General features: G+C 40.3%; 1 protein-coding gene across 2 annotated transcripts in view; it reads right to left on the bottom strand.

The window, feature by feature from the left end:
* Positions 1–374: 374 nt before the first annotated feature.
* Positions 375–20,616, bottom strand: part of fgd4a (FYVE, RhoGEF and PH domain containing 4a) — a 68,493-nt gene continuing 48,251 nt past the window's right edge. For both annotated transcript variants that reach the window (XM_084734205.1, XM_084734207.1), the window contains exons 3-18: positions 16,892–17,041; positions 15,008–15,230; positions 12,171–12,582; positions 8,265–8,354; positions 7,963–8,108; positions 6,917–7,073; positions 6,553–6,691; positions 6,406–6,464; positions 6,176–6,322; positions 5,655–5,827; positions 4,671–4,701; positions 4,505–4,585; positions 4,285–4,410; positions 3,506–3,643; positions 2,729–2,869; positions 375–2,630 (exon numbers count right to left, since the gene is read on the bottom strand). In XM_084734205.1, the coding sequence (XP_084590331.1) occupies positions 2,367–2,630; positions 2,729–2,869; positions 3,506–3,643; positions 4,285–4,410; positions 4,505–4,585; positions 4,671–4,701; positions 5,655–5,827; positions 6,176–6,322; positions 6,406–6,464; positions 6,553–6,691; positions 6,917–7,073; positions 7,963–8,108; positions 8,265–8,354; positions 12,171–12,582; positions 15,008–15,230; positions 16,892–17,041 (2,477 nt within the window). In that variant the 3' untranslated portion in view covers positions 375–2,366. The remainder of the gene's footprint in view (positions 2,631–2,728; positions 2,870–3,505; positions 3,644–4,284; positions 4,411–4,504; positions 4,586–4,670; positions 4,702–5,654; positions 5,828–6,175; positions 6,323–6,405; positions 6,465–6,552; positions 6,692–6,916; positions 7,074–7,962; positions 8,109–8,264; positions 8,355–12,170; positions 12,583–15,007; positions 15,231–16,891; positions 17,042–20,616) is intronic.

Raw genomic sequence — 20,616 nt, 5'->3', positions numbered from 1 at the left:
ACAGTTTGAATGAAAAGAAACGCTCTTCCTGTTTACAGTAATTCTTTGTTCCATGGTGTCATTGTCAGACAAACTACAGATCACTTCGGGCTTCACTTACTTATCACGCACATCTTCAGACCATCAACCACTTCTGACAAACTGCAACTACTAACTTCGTCTATGTTTACTGTACGTGTATGTCTGGGGTGACTCATTTTGAAAAGCTTCTTATCAGGAGAAGCAAAACAAGGAACCAAAACGAGACGTTGCTTTGTGAAAGTAGCACCAAGTGACTGATGAGACCAGAAGAGTCAGACTGCTTTGATAACACATCCTAGGTCCAGTTACTCAAGCAGTGACACAACTTAAAAAACGAGCTACGTCCACATAAATCATATTTAATCTGGTTTATTTTCTTTGAAGGTACACTTTATAAGACTGTAAAGTGCGTAGAGTCTCAAACCTTTGGGGAGGGGGATGAGAAGACACATATAAAAAATCTGGATTTACATTCAGATCTTACAGACAGGAAAGTTTTGTGCTCTTGTTTTTTTTTATTTTGAACACTGAGGAAAGGAAAGAGTTCAGAGGGGTGAGACTCAGGTGAGCACCAGCATCGAGCACAGGAGGGGTGAACCATGTGAACGAACACAGTCCGTCCAGCGCCATGTCCGGTCGCTGTCACGCTGAAGAACCGAGGTGATGCGTTTGATGAGTTAGTGGAAAAACATCTGCTCTCAGAAAAAAATAATCTACCTACTGCACTTCTTATTGACAGTGAGGGAACGACTTTGTGCTACTTTTAACAGATCATGCTTGTCATACTCTATAAATTACTTTAAATAATAAAATTAATTACAGCATTAAAAACACATTTACGTCTCTGTCACCAGCTTTGCTATATTTGTGATTGTGCTGCATTTGAATCTAAATAGAAAACCCTGCCACACAGACAACGATGATCCCTGCTCGTCTCTCTCCACATGAACCTAATCATCAGTTTTCAGTACAAACAGCACTGTCTGGGCTACAGGGTTGGGTGATGTACGACAATGCATATCGTTACACTACAAATTTGCGAGCTCGTATTGTTTCTATCAAGCTAGCTAAAGGAACACTTATTTTCCACAGGAAGGTTATTTGTCGTGGACAGTACAGCTCAAACTGCGTCATGTCTTCTGCTGGTAGGCCTCTTCTCCTTCAGTTTGTCCTGCAATTCTCCAAACTTCATGGAGAAGCAAAACTACATTGCTGGAGTGAGCAGGACTGATTTATTGTAATGGATTTACAGGATTTTTGCATCAATGTGATGAAGCACGTTGATTTGTCGGTTATTTCTTTTCACTGCAAAAACATTAACACTTGTTTGTTTTTGTTTTTTTTAAATCTCTAAGTGTTTTCTGAAGTGTTAGTCTGGAAAATAGATCATATCACAATATGTACTCATCCCAACATAACCTACTGAGAGAGAGTTTCATCCATATAATTCATATGAAGCTTATATTTTAGGCTCAACCAGTTATAGGACAAGCGGATTCTTCTATGATCACCAAGTTTCATATTTAAAACTGGTTTGATTTGCAAATTATGTCCATTTGCTGCATAGAAAACACTGGGCAGGTGCAGAGAGATCAGCCTTCGACATGCATCAAGAGTTTGATTAGACTGCTGATGAATTTTCACTGAGGGATGAGAGAGGGAGATGAGACCATCATTATCCAACCACATGATCATTTTCCCTGTTTTGGAACCATCTTCTCAAGCAAAGAAAAGCGGGAATACTGTAAATACTTTATATCATACTTAGATGTTTTCTATGTTATCAAAACAAAGTTTCAGACTGATTTCTGTACACACAAACACAATTGTTCCTTTTTGAAAAAGGAAAAAACAAAACATTTAAACTGTACAGGTACAAGTTACAGCACCAGCAGACTTAGTTTGGACTGTCCTTTTGCTTTGATTCACATCCTGTACAGGGCGCTGTGTAAGTCTGTGGTAGCCCACTGGCTCAAGAGGAGTTGACACAGGTTAAGAGTCTATGAAGACTGAGTTTGAGCTGTCCTTAATAGTGCCTGTATGAGGGAAGTTGATCAATCCTGAGGCCCCTTTGCTCTAGTGTTGATTGTACCAGACATGTCCTTCAGTAATCCAGCACAGCTCTAGCTGTGATCAAACCTTCTTGTGTGGGTTTATGAGAAAATCCATGAAGAAACTGGGAGACACAGGGAGTGGCAAGGAAAGGCAGCATATCCAGCACTGATTTGTTTCCACTTTAAGATTCAGAGTTTAAGGACAGCAATGGAGAGTGTGCATTTGTACGTGCAGCACGTCTGCACATATTGTCTTTGTTGAGCAATCCCAACAGCCGTTTGCTTGCACCCTTATGTGCTATCAGTACCCGCTTCTTGCGTGTTGTTGTTGTCTGTCATGTTGCTGCCGTTGGTCTGTGGACATTCCGGCACCTCTCCTGTCACTGCCACTCGAATCACCTTCAGCCAGCGCTGCTTAAGCTCCTCAGTTTCAGCAAGGAAGTTATGGATGGACTTGGACTGAGAGAGGCGGAAGCTGGCCGGAGGGTCTGTGGGCCGAGTGCTGTCATCCACAGAATATCCCAGGAGGGGGATCGTACACTGGGCCTTTACATCCTGAGGAGAGTGGTCAGGGATAAAGAGATTGTTATCTGTACACCATGGATTGGAAATGAATACACATTTTTCTTTGCTTTATGGTCTTGCTGGTTTACCTGTGGAGCTCCATAAAGGTAAAGCACCAGACACTCCTTCTCGGGGATGACGCACCACACCTTTTGCCAAGGTTTGTTCTTCTCGCAGTACTGCAGGAAGCCACACATGATGCTGCTGCCTGTGAACTGAGCTGCCTCGATCTGTACGGGAGAAGACCACCACAAATGAGAACAAAATCAATACAGCAACACTAATTAAGAATGTAATATTTTGATGTCATTTAATCCTTTTTTTAGAAAAATATCGTAATGTGGAATCCTAGCATGTGTATTTCTCTATGCATGAATAAGGGATGCACGATAAGGCTTAAAAATTAAATATCTGTATCAGCCAGAAATGAAACTTTCTGGGTTATAACAGGCTGATAATATGGCGCTTTAATTTTGTGCATGTGACCTGAGTATGTCTGCAGTGTTAACTGCCGATCTTAAGACCCATCATCCTTATCATTAGTTATTTTTCATGAAGCGCAAAGACAAACAGGCACAAGCGAAAAAAACCTGTCAGCAGTAGTTTTCTAATGTTGCCCAGTGAATGTATACATTTTGAAACACTTTGTATTTTCTATCTGCATCTGCCAGTGTGATATCACGATAAGCGCTGGCATGATAATATGTTAATTCCACGACAGGAGAGACTTGATGGTTTATGCAGTTTCGTAGGAAAAAAAAGTGCATAAAACAGCATGAGCCAAAATGTGTTGGAAGATATCAGCAAATCAAATATTGGCAAAAATCCAATCTCTTGCATCCCTAGTATCAAGAAATGCTTTTCACCTCCAGGATGCCCTTCTTCTTTCCCTCGGCTATCTTTTCTCCCATCAGGATGGAGTAGCAGTCCTTGCAGACTTTGTTTATCTTGTTGTTGTCATATTCGAGCGGCACTTTATTGTCTGAACACTTCCAGCACACCACCTGTAAGAAGAGAAGATCATTGTGGTCACTCACAGCCATTATACAGAACACTCTACTTTTTTTTTATCTTTGAGCACCATTTAGGTCACTATGACTATTTTAAGCCAGTAGGAACCATCATTATTTTATAATATTTAATTATTAAAGCCTTTTGGGGGTCATTTTGCCTGTGATTTGTAGCAGTCAGTAAAAATGGAGAGAGAAGAGGGATGATGATGAGCAACAAATGTCCCTTGCCAGACTCTAACTGGAGGACATTTCTGTTATATGGTTAGTGACTCAGAGCTCTAAAAATACTGAAATTAATACTAAAATATTTTTTCGGAGGACAGTGTGACTCTAACATGGAGGAGCATTCGATCCTTTTGACTGAAAGTCCACATGGAAACATCATCCCCCAAATGTATTGGATCAGAATCTCAAAACTTTTAGGGAGTGGGTTTTTCAATCAAGAGTGACAATCAAAAATGTAAATGTAAAGTAATGAGGGTAGAAGTTAAATTATTGGTGTTAAAAATCAACATTTGCTCACATTTGAACTGCAATGTGAGCTCTGAATAAGTCCCTGTCCTTATGGATGCTCTCTCATTCACCTTCTGCACATGCATTATGCATGACATGACACCATCGAGATGACTTACGTAGCCGCAGGCCCTGCAGTGGTGTCTCCGCCGCGTCAGAGCATTGAAAGGCTCTTTACACTTCATGCACATTGTCACTTCATTGTCACGGATCCAGCGAGGGGCGCGCTTCCCCAGCTCTGCGTTCTGTACATTCAAATATAAACATACACTCAGCGTGACAGTGCAGAGATGTGTCAGTAGATTCACTACGGGTGCAGAACTCTGGCGCTACACTTACCGACACTTCCTCCACCTCTTTCAACGCGTTTTTGAATGACTCGTTCTTTTGCTGGAAGATCTCAATGGTCGCCTGGAAAGCCTGAAGGAAACACAGCGCGAGTCACTCCACATTACCTTCACACACATATAATCAAATGTGAAAATAATATATATCCTGTATTTACCTTAATCCAGTCTGTCTTGTCCTGCTCTGAGCTGAGGAGGAAAAACAAACCAGAACAAACATTAAAACACTGAAAAAGTATAAACCCTAACTTTATGTGACAGTGTTCCTGTTCCTCTTAAAACACCAAGCTACACCAACACAGCACTTAGCTGTGGTCAGGGAGTTTATTTAAAGATGTGCATGATTTAAATATGGCTCTTGGTTGGTCTTCCATATATATGTGAAATTATACTGTATGTGGTACAAATTACATGCAGTTATACTTCCATGTGGGAGGGACGTCAATGTTTTTTCAAAGGACCAGTGTATAGGATTTAGTGGTATATAGCCACAAATCTGCAGATTGGAAACACCTCGTTTCACTCTCCCTTTGCAGGAGTGCAGTGACCACAAAAGGTGCACAAAAAGGTGAAAGGCCATATCTAGAGCCAGTGTTGGTTTGTACAATCTGAACTACTGTAGAAACATAGCAACCTCCTTTGAAGAGGACCTGCGACCTCTGTAAATAAAAACGTCTCATTCTAAAGTAACCAAAACACAGTTCATATTTTCAGGTGATTATACATGACCATTAAAAGATGTAGCTGGGGGACCTGTAAGTCACATACTATATAATCTTACATCTTAAGTTAGTTAATGTTAGCAAAATACTGGCTAACTAGCTAGACAATCTCATAACAATATATCATTTTTAGCTAGCTAGTCAGCTAGCATTTCGCTAACATTAGTTAACTTGAGATGTGACAGCTTGAGATGTAGATGTCGCCATCATTTAACTACATTCAACTTTCCTTTCAACATAGATGAGCCAAGCACATATTTAACTACAGAAAAGTTGGGTATTAAACTTGCTCAAATGTTATTGGAGCACAGTGCAAAAAGGGGTTGGGCTTAGGATCAACAGGTACTTGAAAGTCTAACACACTGGACCTTTAAATAAACTTTTATTGCATTACATGTTCCATTTCTGCAGGAAACGTACCTGGCCTGTAGCTCCAGTGTCCTCTCCTTCCCTGACACCTGGAAGGTATGAGGGTAATCCTCATTGATCGTTTCCAGGACCTTCATGCCGTCGATGCCAATCCGTGTCCTCACTGTGTACTTGGCGCCTCCCAGACTGAATTTGGGCACGCAGTACAGCAGCATGTTGTTGAACTGGCAGCAAAAGAAACACAAAGCGTTGATTGATGATGGCAGAACATGTACAATGGCAGTGTTTTCTTCCTCTTACACACGGCAGGTAACCTGAATTACACAGATGGGAGACATTCAGCCTAAAGCTAATAACAAACACCCAGGATGTAATCACATCATCTGGCAATCTCAGTAATTGAGAGATCAGTTCATGCGCCCTCCATGTATCCTCACACAGAGGTGTTCCTGGCTTGAAATGATTCACTTGTATCAACTGACTCGTGCAGACGAGGTCTCGCCACAGCATACTTCCCCGCAGCATCCTTCATTAGATAAGAAGGTGTTATTGTGCTTGACAGTGTCTCTCACCAGGAAGAGGTACCGCTCCATGGCTGAGGTGTTCCTGGCCGCCAGCTTCAAAATGTGTCCCTCTTTGATGAACTCGTTAGAGGGGTTAACGATGTCCACCTCCTCACCCAGCATCTCGTATATCTCTATCAGTTTCTTCAGATTCTCCTAAATGAGGATGGGACATTTGTTTTAGTTGAGTGTCGATGTGTCAGACAGATCACGTCTTGGTTTAGATCCTCTGTACTTACAGATTTTCGTATGGCACTGTTGGAGTGAGTTGCTGCTGTGGCGATAATTTCTAATGATTCTGGGGACAAAAAGGAGATTGGTTACATTAGCAGTAGAGCCCAGGTGAAATACTCCTTGGCGCAGGAATTTTGGGTATGTCGACTTACTTTCTGCATCTCGTCGGTCGGAGTCGTCCTCAGGCAGCTTCTTCAGATAGTCTTTAAGCAGCATCTCGTAGCGAGGGACTCTCTGCACCGGCTCCAACATGTGATGCTGAAGTGTCAGACAGCCACAGACCTCTTGACTCTGTCCAGAAATAACCAAAAAATGTCGATTTTACATCACTTCCTAAATTTTGTGGCATAATTGTGTACGTGAAATATATTTATCCACCCCTAACCCTGCTAGTTGTCAACAAAAACAGGACAACAAATATGCTTTTCACGCAGCACTAAGCAGGAGTCTGTGTCCTCCAACCTTTGTCTAAAAATAAAAGTGCATTTCTCCACCCTGCATTTTGGTTGGTGGTACCTGTATGTCCTGAATGATGGCCTTGAATTGAGGCGAACGATCAGTCCACTGTTTCAGCAGCTCCATGGCCTTGTCGAAATTCTTCACGTACTCTGCGTACATCTTGAGGAAGGGTGTGAGTTTCTGCAGTATGTCTCCAATGCGAGGTGTGGATTCCCTGCAGGGAGGGAGAGGAGGAGGTGAACCATAATGTGGAGACCTGAAGTTGTCAGTACAGTAGGATTTAAAATCTATTTACAGGATATAAAGTAAATCTAAAGGTAAAGATGTCTGGCACCACCTCATCATCATCAGCTGCAGCAGCTTTATCAGAGTTTAAGTTTTGGTTTTAGGGCTACAACTAAGAATTTTTTCATGATTGATTAGAGCCTGACAGTGAAATCTTATTTTTTCAGTGCCCTGATATAATTTTGGGCAATAAAGTTTATTGTAAAACTGTAAAATATCCTGCCTCCATTACATATCTTTGTCAAAAGTGTTAACCATGTTTGAGGTATGAAGTATGTTTATGTATAATTTTGATATTCTGTATATTAGATTCTATAGAAAAAATATCAGCTGATATATCAATATTGGAATTTATTCCCCCTTATATTGGTATCGGCCCCAAAAAATCCAGTATTGAATACTGATTAGTCTGTTTATTGTTTTCTTGATTAAATAATTAGTTGTCTGGTCCATAACATGTTGGAAAATTGTGAAAATATTAATCACTTTGTCCCAAAGCCCATGGTGACATCTTCAAATGTCTTCTTTTGCCCACAACCCAAAGTTATTCAGTTTAATGTCACAGACGAATACAAATACCAGAAAATATTCATAGCTGAGAGACTGAAATTGTTAAAAAAGCTGAATTTTGTTAAAAAATTACTCAACAATTTAGGCATTGTCACAGTAGTTAGCAGCTACTTTAACAGTCAATAAATAATTGATTAATCGTTGCAGCTCTAGTTGGCTTCAGTATAAAGAGACAATGTGAGGGAAGCCAAGGTTTGATACAGAACCCTGTTGCATTTATTATCATCTCATTGCAGGCTGAAGCTTACCATTCTCCCATACGTTTCTCCAGATCTGGAAGCAGAAACTGGCTGTGAAAGAGGTTGATGGAGGAGATGTTGGAGAAGATGTTCTTCACTACCTCCACGGGGAATGTCCCTTTATTTGCCTCTTCCATTAGCTTAGCACAGAATACCTGGAGAGCCGTACACCACATAGAACCGATAAGTGACAAATAACTGCAAAGTGAAAAGGTGACATTTTGTGCACTTATCATGCCTCGCTGTTCCAACGTCAGCTACTGTGTGATGTGGTCAGAGAAAAACAGAAGTGAACGGGAGCAGTTCCTCACCTGGTCCAGCAGGTTCAGTCGCGCCACGTAGGCCTTCTCTGTTTGCAAGAGCTCGCTGGCGATCTTAAACAGCTTCTGTTCATTTGTCTCCTGAAATCACAGGGCACATTACTGTGAGGTTTTACATGTGTGGGGATCTTACATTAACGTCTGATCATAAATGAATTAGCCAAGTGTGAAAGTGATCTTATTCTGTTGAGCAGCGACGTCAGCAGGACGGTCACATAGTTCACAAGGTGTATAATGACTGTTTCCAGTCTAATACTTCCCTAATGATGAGTAATTGACATTGTCATCTAAAGCATAAAGGAAAATGGAGTTTTATGAGCTTTTTCGACACAGTGACTGGAGTTAATCTGAGGTGGAATTAATGCAGAAGTGTGCAACAAACTGTCTGTGGTGCATGAATTTGAACTATTCATTCCCACATCATTGTCATTTGTTTCCTGTCTCTCTGTAAGTTCCTGTTTGGTTCAGATCACTGGTCTCATTTTAAGACCAAATTCACCCCATCATTACAGAGTGAATATCTGAGGAACAACATGTTGTATTTTCTGCATTTCAATGAGAAAATGTTCATTGCAAATCATGCATTTCTTGTTCTGACTCGGCTTCATTGCCTCAATGACTCTTCTGCTATTTGAGCGCAGCCTTGTGTTATTAAATGCTGTTGTTGCACACAGCAGAATGTGGCACTGATGTGTGTGTCCATAAAACTGGGCTGATGGTGGGCTGGGCTGCGGCGTAGCAGTGGCTCTGAGAGCAGGAATTGAAATTATAGAATAAGGGAAATGACACCAAATCAGCCTGAGACGAAAATGTTTAACAGAGTTTTGTTTGTAACTGTATCCCCAAAGTCTACTCAACAAAACATCACACATGCATACTGACGTGATGAAATGGTGTATGGCAGGACAGTTTACCGCCACAATGACCATGGCCAGAGGCAGAAAATTCTGCGCTATGCACAACCGCAAGGAAGCAGAATCTTCCTCTCAAATGTTGGTCCGAGCAGCCCAAGAGCAATCAAGTTCACACACCCATATAATTCATTTGTCAGCACATCCATGATGTTGCTAATTCTGTGCTGAGTGTCTGAGAAATGACTTCTCCAGGCTTACTATACTTCAGAATAAGACAAATGCAATTCATATGTTTTTCAAATACACACTGGTCAAAGGAGAATTATGCTGAATGCATTTGAGTGGAATAATTTGATGTGAACAATATAAAAGACCAGGTGGTGGAAGGTAACTAAAAACATTTATTCAAGCACTGGACTTAAATCAAATTAAAATAATGTATTTCTTATTAGATAGCTGTAATTACTTTTCACACTAAGATACAAAAAAGAGCCTATGATATGCTTTTAAAATTCACTGTAATGTTAAAGATAAAACCAGTTGTCCCCTCTCTCTTTGACTTGTTACTTGCGAAGAAAAGCGGTGTGTAATTGGGGCCCCTGGCTATGAGTTGTTAGCACTTCCACCAAAGAGTGAAACTTCTCAGACGGTTTCATTTACATACCCGCTCCAGGTACAAATAGGTTACATTTTACATTTTTTCACAAAAATGTAAATATTAGAAAAAAAAAATCCCAACTAACTAACAATAATTTACGTGGCAGACCCCTCAGGTATATATTTTGGACCTATGGAGGGCCTCAACCCCTAGGCTGGGAAACACTAGACTTAATTACTTTACTGGATGTAAAGTAGTTAAAACGAGCTCCGCCTTGAACAGCTAAGCTACTTACAGTTCACACAGATTCATCAGTATTAACAACAGACCTTTTTCACAGCAGCGATTTTGACACGAAATAGTAAACGCAGGTGTTACCAATGATACTTATTGAGGTCAAACAGAGTCAGGGTCCTGCTACTGTGCATGTTGGCTCACTGGAAAGGCTCTGCTACACTAAATGGAATGGGATCTGAATTAGTATCATTGGTAACACCTGTGTTATTACTATTTCATATCAATATGGCTGCTGTGAAAAAGGTCTATTAGATGATGTTCCAGATGGACCTGGGTGAAGTCTGATAAATGTCCTTAAAAGAACATTATGTGACAACTGCATGTCTAAAAATGTGTACAGCAGTCCAGACAGCCAGTTAAAGCCATGAATTGTATATTAAATAGGTTGAAACTGAGTTGGTTGTTTCCACCCCCTCATCTCCTGACTCACGGAAACATAGACAGGCTGCAAGATGCAAGACGAGCACAACATTGTAAATTGAAAATAACAATCAACAACATGTCCTGGGCAGTAAGTTGTTCAGCTGTTTATAGCAGTCAATTATTTGTCAAGCTAAGGCTGTTAACTTGAAAAAAAAAAGCTCACTGCCCCAAAACTTTAGAGTTTGAGTTTAGCGCTGGATCATATCGCTCAATTTAACCATAATAAACATCTCCTCCCTCTAAAAGAATATTAATGATTTTTTATGACACATAAACAGACTCTTACTTATTTGGACATACATTACGCTGAATGAGTTAAGTGTCTGTTGATGAATCGTAAGAAATCATACATTAATTTGAGCTTTTAATTAAGGTGAAACAAGCATACACAAACAGATAAAGCAAATATACTCAAGATAATTCTAAACAGCACAAAAATGATCTGATTAGAAATCAATAACTGGAGCAAAGCAACTCAAATTGAATCCAGATTGACTCAATTGAACAAGAAAGAAAAAAGAAAAATCGAGTTCTTCACCAAAGTTAGGTTTCAACTTGACAAAGGTCCCTGTAAGAACAACAAGACCAGTCAAAATATGTTTTTACGCTTGCTGTTGTTTTCAACAGAGAGAAGATGGAGATTGATCTGAACGTGAGATACTTATAATCTGTAGACAACAGCAGGCACCACAGGCTCCCACAGGGGAGTTTGCTGAGGCACGAAGTCAGCTGCTCAAGCTTTGGACATCTGCTCGGCCCTCGCAGATAATAACCTCTGTGAGACACACACACACACACACACACACGTGTAACTCTACCCTTACAGTGTTAGAGTAACCCAGAGTTGAATTAGTTCAGAAGATTTAATTTCACTGAAAGCCCAGTACGTAAATAAATGCTGACCGTCAGTGACTGCAGAGTCAACACAACAAGACGGCTCTGTCGTGCTCTAAATACACAAAGGCTGGAAATCACCCACGCTTGAGAAGTGAAACAAATAATGTTCTACCAAGTAAAAAAAACACTTTACTTTACTACTACTGTACTTCCATTTTTTTTTCAAGATTTGTATATATCAAATGCATGTATTTTTTTAAAATGTTTCGGGCATAATAATCATAATCAGGCATAAAAAGGTTAGCTATAACCTGAGGACCCCTGTCTTATTTCCTAGTTTGAAAAAAGGTGGAATACTGCTCAAGCGCTGGTAAGCTTTCTATTTTTCAACAATTTCATGAAATAATATCCCTAAAAACCAAACAGAATTATGTTTTAATAATGTGTATGTTGATTAGCATTAAGATAACTCTTAGCAACTTTAAAAAATAAAATGGCTACTCATGACAACTATGCTGTGAAACAAAAAAAATAAACATTTTGTCAATTCTGCAAGGCATCAGCTTTTCAAATAATACATCATACTTTTTGAATAAGGAAAGGGGGTAAAGAGAGGGGGAATGACATGCAGCAAATGGGCCGTTTTATTTTACAGTACTATGCCTTTTTGTGTCTGTGTGAGTCCTCAGCTGCAACACATGCTATATAATACAACATTTAATCACTAGGAGGTTGACCCCATTACAACATTTAATAGCCACGAGTTTGATCTTTTATAATATATTTTTCCAGCATAATGAAAAGTGAAAAACAAAAACTCCCAAAATGGTTTGTCTCAATTCTCAAGAATGAGTGAAATACACAGAGAACTTGGGTGCAGGTACTTACCTTCTGATCTGTGCTCCCTTCTTCGTTCTTCTGCTCACTTTCTGTTTGAGACCCACTGTCCTCATTCTGAGTGTGGCTTTCTGTACCAGTCCTGTCTGTGTGTGGAGGTGAATGATCATCACTCTGTTCTGCGCTCCCGTCCCCCATATTTCCATTCACCAGCCCGGCAGTCTCTATCCTCGCACTTTCATTGTTCCTCTCCTGTTTGTCCTCCTTCTCCTTGTCCTGCTCCATCTGCGCTACCACCACCCCGTTGGTTGCCAGTTTGTGGGCATCCTGCGGCACAGAGGAATGGTTATCCTGAATCCCGCCGGTCTCGGTCTGCTTCTGGTGGGCGCGGTGAGCTGGGCTGCAGTTGGACGACTTGCTGATCTGTTTGAGCGGCGAGCCGTCTCTCTTGTTCTCTGGGTTGCTGGAGGAACAGAGGAAAAGGCAAAGGAGGAAGTCGGTCAATACGGCAAGAACACAGAGAGAGCTACAGTAACAAAAAAAAAAAAAGGAGAGGAAAAGATAGATTACAGTGTTCACGAGCTGCTCAAAGCCGGTGCGTTGATCAGGGAGTGTGAGACACGAGGGTAAGCAGAGAGCTTCTGCACGTGAGTGTGAGAGTTAAAAATAAAACTGTAGAGATGCACAAACTTCTCTTGGTCTTATGAGGCTGCTGAGAGCTGGTGTAGTGCAGAGGAAGTGTGTGTGTGTGTGTGTGTGTGTGTGTGTGTGTGTGTGTGTGTGTGTGTGTGTGTGTGTGTGTGTGTGTGTGTGAGCAAAGGAGGAATGGAGGTACAGTAATGAGGAGGACAGGAGGAGGGGGAGAGGTACAACACTCCTCCCCAGAGACAGATCTTGTCCTACTTCCAAGCGAGAACCCACATTATATATTGTGCTGTGACGTCTCCTTCACTGTCTGCTTCAACATGAATGAGATGGAAAAAACAGTTTGCACAAGACAATTTGAAATACAGCGCAGGAATGGAAGCTAGATTAAGACAGAAAAACACACATGTGCATGTACAATGTCACCATTCATCTGCTCGACATCCTGTACCGGCAGTGTGTCCAGCTGTTTCCCTGTAAATTACCCTCCAGTCTTACAGTACACTAGCTACTGTGTCTTAGCTCAGCTTTGCTGCTCTCACAAATCAGATTTAGGAAAACCTTCTGCCCCGTCGAGCATCATCCTTTCTTGCAGAAAAGAGATACTATATCTGTATCTAACCTTTACCGATGCAAAGAAACATCACCCACACAGTCTCAGCGCTGCTCAGCATTGCACCGACTGTCACTGTCCGATAGAAACAGGAAGTAAGTATAAATAGAGGAACAACAACAGGCTGGTGAAACACTACACAGATGAATCACTTCTGGGCTGTCGGCCACCTGAGACATTTGGATGTGAAACAATACCATCCATACTCTTCAGAGGAACACTGAATAATACCACGATTGGCAGATACTGTTTGATGCAACTGAAAAACACACACACAACTTTACTGTGTGTGTAGGTAGGTGCGCACCGCAGTTCCTCTTTGCATATAAATAGCACTGAAAATGTTCCAGTGCATGACAGTGTTTTAAAACAGGCTGAACTAGACGAGAATTAAAGAACAGCTTCGCTTTCCATGTGCCAGCAGTCCTCTAAGGTGCCTTTAAGGCAGCCAAGTGCCATGTGAACCAGATTAGTATATTAGTAGGCTAATTCTGTTCTCGGAAGCTGTGGGCCTTTCTCTTTTTTCTGTTCCAGGGCCACTAGAGGGCTAATCCCCACAGCCCCCGCAGAGTCTGAATGAAAAAGATACACCCGTTTGCTCTGATTAACCTCACTTCAAGGCTGGAAAATGTGATGAAAGGCGTGGGATTCCGCTTAGATTTTGTCATTCTGTTTTCAGAGATCCCAGGCCAGAGATGAGTTGGAATACTAGACTGAAGATACTGGGTGAAATCTTAGCGGGCATATCAGTGCTACAGACTGAATATTTTGAACTCTACTGTATGAACAGTTGGGACAAGGGCACCATTATTGTGCCTCTCACTTCTTTCAACAGGCCTCCCTCCCATAGATAAGGCCCCAGCTTTAATCAAAGCTTACAACAGAACAAGATGTAACGCACAAAAAAGGGTGAAACATTAGTAAGCCTTTTGGATACTTCTAACTTACTCTTGAATCAGAATTAGTAAATTCAGCAGGGAAGAGTTTGTGTAAAAGCCAACAGAATGCTTAAATCACCACATCACCGCGAGGCAACAAGATCAAAGTAGAGACATTAAAGTTGAGTGAGTCGAAGAGATCCTACCTCATTCTCCCGGGCTTCATCTTGCAACACCGAGTCCTCTCCCACAACTGAATGAGGAGCCGTGTTTCGCCTCGCCTGTACAAATCTCCTTTCATCCCCTGGCTAACGCTTGGCTTGTGGGGCACAGGCTAATCTCAGCTTGTTCTGTCTACAGCTCTCGTCTGGGCTACTATCAATGAGTCAGGCTCAAGACTTTGATTGAGGGACTTCTGCTTTTCATCCTTGAAATAACCGGCATAGGAAACGTTAGGAAAGACAAAGTTTTCCGTCACCGTGATTACAACAGCCTGAATAATTTTGTTACAAAAGCCATTAGGTGACGTGGATGCAGTTATTTAGTCATCTGTCATTGTAAGAGTGATCAGGGAAAATTCTCAAGCAAGAGCGATATTGAGGAGCCACTTTCACTGAATATTATTACACAATAGATTGGCATTGAATGAAAATGAGAAATTCCTCTTTTGTTTTTTACACTGTATAGTTTCCTGATAGTTTTTCTCCATGAAGGGGAACATCACACAGCACCGGGGAATAAAGAGCCCCTACCTGTTCTCCTCAAAGCGGCTGATGAGGTCTGAGACTTTGGAGTGTTTCTCCCTGACTTTATCCCGGTTCACAGCTCCTCCTCCTCCTCCTCCTCCTCCTCCTCCTCCTCCTCCTCCTCCTCCTCCTCCCTCCATGACCGTTCTAAGCGATGGTTTCTGGATGCGGCCCAGCGGGGACGAGAGCTCTGTCACCGGGCTCTGGAGATGTGGTGGCTTTGGAGGCACTGGAGAGAAGACAGAGGAAAATTTGGAATATTCATTTTTTATTTGCCTTTTCTTGAATTGGATATTCTTCTGTTTGTATTTACTTTAAATTTCTCATACCTCACTTTACTGCATCTGTTCTACTTTATTTATGATGTACTTTTTTGTTTTTATGTTTTGTAAAGTCCTTATTATTGTTATTAGTATTATTATTAGTGACTGAATTTGGATGCTGGTAGGGAAAACATCGCTGCAATGTTGATTTCAGCCTGAAGGGGGTGGTATAAGATACCCCAACTGACACTGCGTCGAATTAAACATCCTAAGAGGAACAAACTAGTAACCCAGCTGAGCACAGAGTAACTGAGCAGTTTTTTCCCACAGATCATGAGTTAGGAATTGAAGTCCCTGCATGAATTACAGCAGCAGAGACAACAGAGCTTATCTGTGTAGAATGATTTACTCAGGTCAAACAAAAGAGGAACGAGGCACAGGGTTCACTGATCCCAAGACAACTTATATAACTCTATTCCTGTTTTCACTGACCGCCTGTGGTGGCCTGATCCTGAGCTTAAGCACAAATTTGAGATACTTGTACTTTAGTTGAGTGTTTTCATTCTACTCCACTAAAATGAATACTGTTTTTTTTATTCCACTACAATTATTTGGCAGCTTTACTTTCTAGATACTTGGCAAATTGAGATTGAGAATATTACACATGACCACATTTTGTTATAAATTAAACTATATAACAGCTGATAACAGCTTTTTAGTTGACTATTTTTATACTGGTTTAAATTATTCTTAATGCAAAAAACAAGAACATTTCATGGTTCCAGCTTTGCAAATGTGAAGATTTGCTGCCTTTCCTTTCAATATTTTTTCATTATTAAAAATATTCATATTGGTGCACAATGGAAAACATACATACTGATACTGATACAGACTGATATAGCTGTGACAGGCCAAATATCAGACGACCAATATATAGTTTGGACTATTGGTTGCAAAAAACAGGCATAAATTGTGAAGGTGTCACTTTGGTCTCTGGATAATTATGACAGCATTTGTTGCTATTTTCAGAATTTTTACAAACCTTAAAATCAATCGATTAATGGAGGAAATAATCTGATTAATCCTGAAAGAAAACAGCCCTTTACAAAACAATTAAAAATGAGCTCCACTTCAACCAACTACAACAATAAAATCCTACTTCAGTTTCATACATTTACTTAAGTAATATTTTCAATGCAGTATTTTACAGTGCAGTACAATGCCGTTTTACTTGTATTTCAGAGTATTTCTGTGCAATATTAGTACTTTGAATTAGGGTTGTTCCAATATAAATACCTGTGTCAGTATCGGCATCTGATACAGTCTGAAATGTTGGTATTGGTATCAGCAAGTAAATTATGTGGCACTGATCCACATAAAGGATCTGAAAACCTCCTCTGCCACTAATATACTTTAAGTCCCCGGGCATGGCTGAATTTATAGAGAACACAGCGTTTCTGCACAGTAAAGAAGCACAGAGGAACAATGTGAAAGCCGGAGAAAGGTCACTCTGAGACAATTATCATGTGCATGCTGATAGTTTTGCAATGACGTCTGGTGTGAATCATACACTGTGTCCACTGGCGCTCCCGCTCTGGCTGAATTGTTGTGACTTGTCATTATGTACCTTGTGGTTTCGACAGCGACCGAGGCCTGTTGCCAGGGCCTCTTCCATTGACCCCTCCCCTGCTCTTGTTAGTCCCACCGCCTGCCCGACTCAGACACGCCTGCACACTGGGTGGGTTGTTGCGCTCGCACGCCGGGCTGCTGCCCAGAGCTGAAGAACAAAGAGACACAGAGAGAGAGAGGGGGAGAGAGAGAATGTCCATTACAACAAGAACATCACAACATTTACTGTAAGCAAATGAAATAAGAGCGATGACAGAGATTATCACAAGAAATCTCATGCTTCAAGTAAACGCTGACAGCATCATTTTTTTCCTGCAGATAGGGACAGTATTGAAGTGGCAGGAGAAAGGAGAAATATTGAGCTATGTGAAATAAATACAATGCAAAAATAACAGTATCGCAAAAACAACACTATTGGATAATCACTGCTTAAACCCTTTAAAAGATACCCCATTCTAATTAACCCTTAATTAAAGGGGTGGGACTTTTGATACAATTGATACAAATGCCATGTTGTCTTGTGAAACATTTGTGAATGTAGCAACAACAAAAAAACCCCAAAAAATAGTAATTTCTTTACAGCGAATATAAAGGAAATGTTGTAAACACTGGAGTGTAAGTAATTAAAACTGTTAAATCAACACAGGCAGACATCTAGACAGCTGAAGCCTCTCCAAAAACCATCCATAAGCTTCAGTTTGTCTCATAGACTGAGAGACAGCTCCTGTCATAACTCATCAGTCGCAGGATATTGAATACACGAGGCATACTATATATATATTCATTGCTGCAAATACATTCATGATAAACAGCTGGAGGCCAAATATTAGAGAGTGTCAGACAGTTCAGTTGATTATCCAGCTAATGATCCAGTTGATGATCAGCTCTAGCGAGGATGTTAGCCAACCAGCTGGCCACAGATGGTACAGCGTCAGTGTTTAGATAGAGCACACAGACTGATTTAATGGAGTGACTGGCATTGTTTACAGTAGCCTAAATCTACCCCTCTCTGACCTCACAGCTCTCTAAGACACACACACACACACAGAGACACACACGCATGAGAAAAGCGTGTACTTAGATGCGCGGCCTAGTACGGCAAATGCCCATATATGGCAGTAAATTGCCAGGGGCCAGTAGGTGCTCTCATTATTTTACAAGCTATTAGTTTCCATTTAAGGTGGTCACTTAAATTGGTGTTTGTGTTTTAACAAGTGGCACTGATGTATGGGTTGGATGCAGAAATCAATGCAGCTTTGCGCTTGGCCAACTTGTATGGATAAACAGCGTGTGTAGCGAATAGCTGTAGAGAGGAGCTTAAAAGATTCAGATAAAAGTGGAAAGTAAAAAAGCAGAGATACTTTGTTACTTTTACTTTGTTTAGTTTTCAGGTATTTGTACTTTACTTGAGGGATTATTTTTCTAACAACTTTTTTCTTTACTCAATTTTTTTTTTTTAACATAAATGTCTGTACTTTCAAAAAAGGCTGGTTATTTTAGTTTTAATGCATTTGAGGAGAATTATTGATCTTTTTAAATTCTGTATCACTGTGTTCCTCCTTTTCAAGAAATCAACAATGGGTGGCTTGGAAGCCACTGAACCAAGCCTGTGAATCCTCTGTAGCAGCAGTGGGTTCGCCTCCTGCCTACAGCCCTTTGCTGCATATCATTCCCCGACTCTCTCTCTCTCCATTTCCTGTCATGTCCTCAGCTGTTCTACAAATTCTAACTGTCCTATAAAGCCCCTTAAAAAAGAAAAAGAAATCAAGACTGATTTCAATGGGACAATAACACAAAGGACGATTCCCTGATGTATTCATCAGTACAAATCACACACGACAGACGTAACAAGATAAAAAAAGACATAACAAGTTGAAACAGATGTACATTTCAGAGCCTGTACTTTTTCACTTTTGAGTGAAGAACTTGAAACAGTACTAAAAGTAATAAAAATTTTTTTCACAAATTGTGAATCACAGAGGTCCTGCAGCATACAGTCATGAAAGAAAAAAAAATCAGGCTGATCGGTCCAATAGTATGAGAGATTAGCTGCAAGAATTTTTCAATAATGCACACATGCCTGAAAATTTATATAAAAAAAAAAAATAAACAGTTGATTAACTTATAATGAAAATACTTATTAGCTAAAATATGTGAACAACTGGAATTTGAGTGAAAACCGTATGTAGGCTACTATACATGTGGTGTACCCTTCCAGATGCAGTTTATTGTAACCACTTGGGGCCCCTTATTTATTTTCTCTACAGTGATCTTTATCTTTACCAATCCTGAAACAGAAAGAGAAAAAACAAAACAACAACCACAGAATCATATAGTCACAGTTTCTATTTTTACAGCCTGACCGTAATTAAAGGCAACAGCTCTAGCAACAGTCTGACTGGAAACAGTCCCACGCTGTGTTTGGGAGAGCAGACTTTCTAAACACGGCCCCAAAATTACCAATCAATCCCGACGGCGGCCTCAGGAATCTCTCTTGATTACGTGCTTGGCTTCCCCTCATGGCCACATTAAGAGATCATAAGAAAACATCCAGCAACAAGTTCTGCACCATATTATACATGCATGGCTAAAAATGAAGTCTCTGCCTGCAGATTGGAACTCCACATATGGCATTTATCCTGGAAGATTGCAGGGGGTCCACTCTCCACAGCCTGGCTCTGTCTGCTTGAGTTGTTATTAACTGTGTCAAACACCGGTCCCTCAGCTGTAAATCACCTCTGCGCTGGAGACTTTCACTTGTGCAGGTATGTTAAGTGTTACTGTTTAAGATAAGAAAAGTCAGATGTAAAAAGAGATATATTCCACATTCCAGAGATAACTCTTCAAACATATTTGGCTTAATTGTGCAGAAAATGATTTCAAGTTAGGATAAGATCAACTATCTTTAAGCTCTTATACACTGTAAAAAGTATATTTCAGTATTTGAAGTCATGTCATTTTTGAGTGGTGGTCTATTTTTGTGGATTATAACAACCTGAAATTTCATCCTCTTCCACTAATCTCCTATTCTTATTTCAGTAAAAGCGTGTCAGTTAGATTTATCTTTGTATTGTACGTCTGACATCTTGACATCTACGTCTTTTCCAGATTTTTTCCCCTGCAGTTGAAACGTCATTTTCTCTTGTTGACTCAGACAGGAAGTCTAATGCGAGACAAAATCATATTTATTATCAAATAATGTATTATATGAGCTCTAAAATGATCAACCTGAATTGGTTAAATTGTGTTATTCAAGTTTTTGTACGGTTAACGAAACCAGCTATTGTTAGGTCAGGTTAACATTAAGTAACATTTTATATATATTCATTATATTTAACAAACTGAAACTACACACTAAGGTACAACAAAAAATGACTTTCCCTGAAACGCCAAAACAAATGGCCAAAGCAAATAACTGAGATGGAAAATTGGAAACTTTTAAGTTGATCTGCCTTCAAATTAGGCTGTGTTAATGCAAACTATCAAATTGAAAGTAATCAGATTGTAGCACATCTGACTATAACAACTGTATTCATATAACTTGTTAAGTTAAAGTGAAAACACAGACACAATTCATTTGTGTGTGACCAATTTAAGTAGTTTTAATTTGCATCATTAGTTCTCTTTTCCCAGTGTATGAACCATTAGGACAATGAAAGAGACAGTTCTTTTACAGTAAAAACAGGACAAACTCTACTTCCTTTCTCAGAACTACAGCACTCA

This window comes from Lutjanus erythropterus, chromosome 13 (genome assembly GCF_056507025.1).
Source record: "Lutjanus erythropterus isolate fLutEry1 chromosome 13, fLutEry1.hap2, whole genome shotgun sequence".
NCBI lineage: Eukaryota > Metazoa > Chordata > Actinopteri > Lutjaniformes > Lutjanidae > Lutjanus > Lutjanus erythropterus.
The sequence above is the reverse complement of the archived record's forward strand: the minus strand, read 5'-3'. Positions and strand labels throughout refer to the sequence as shown.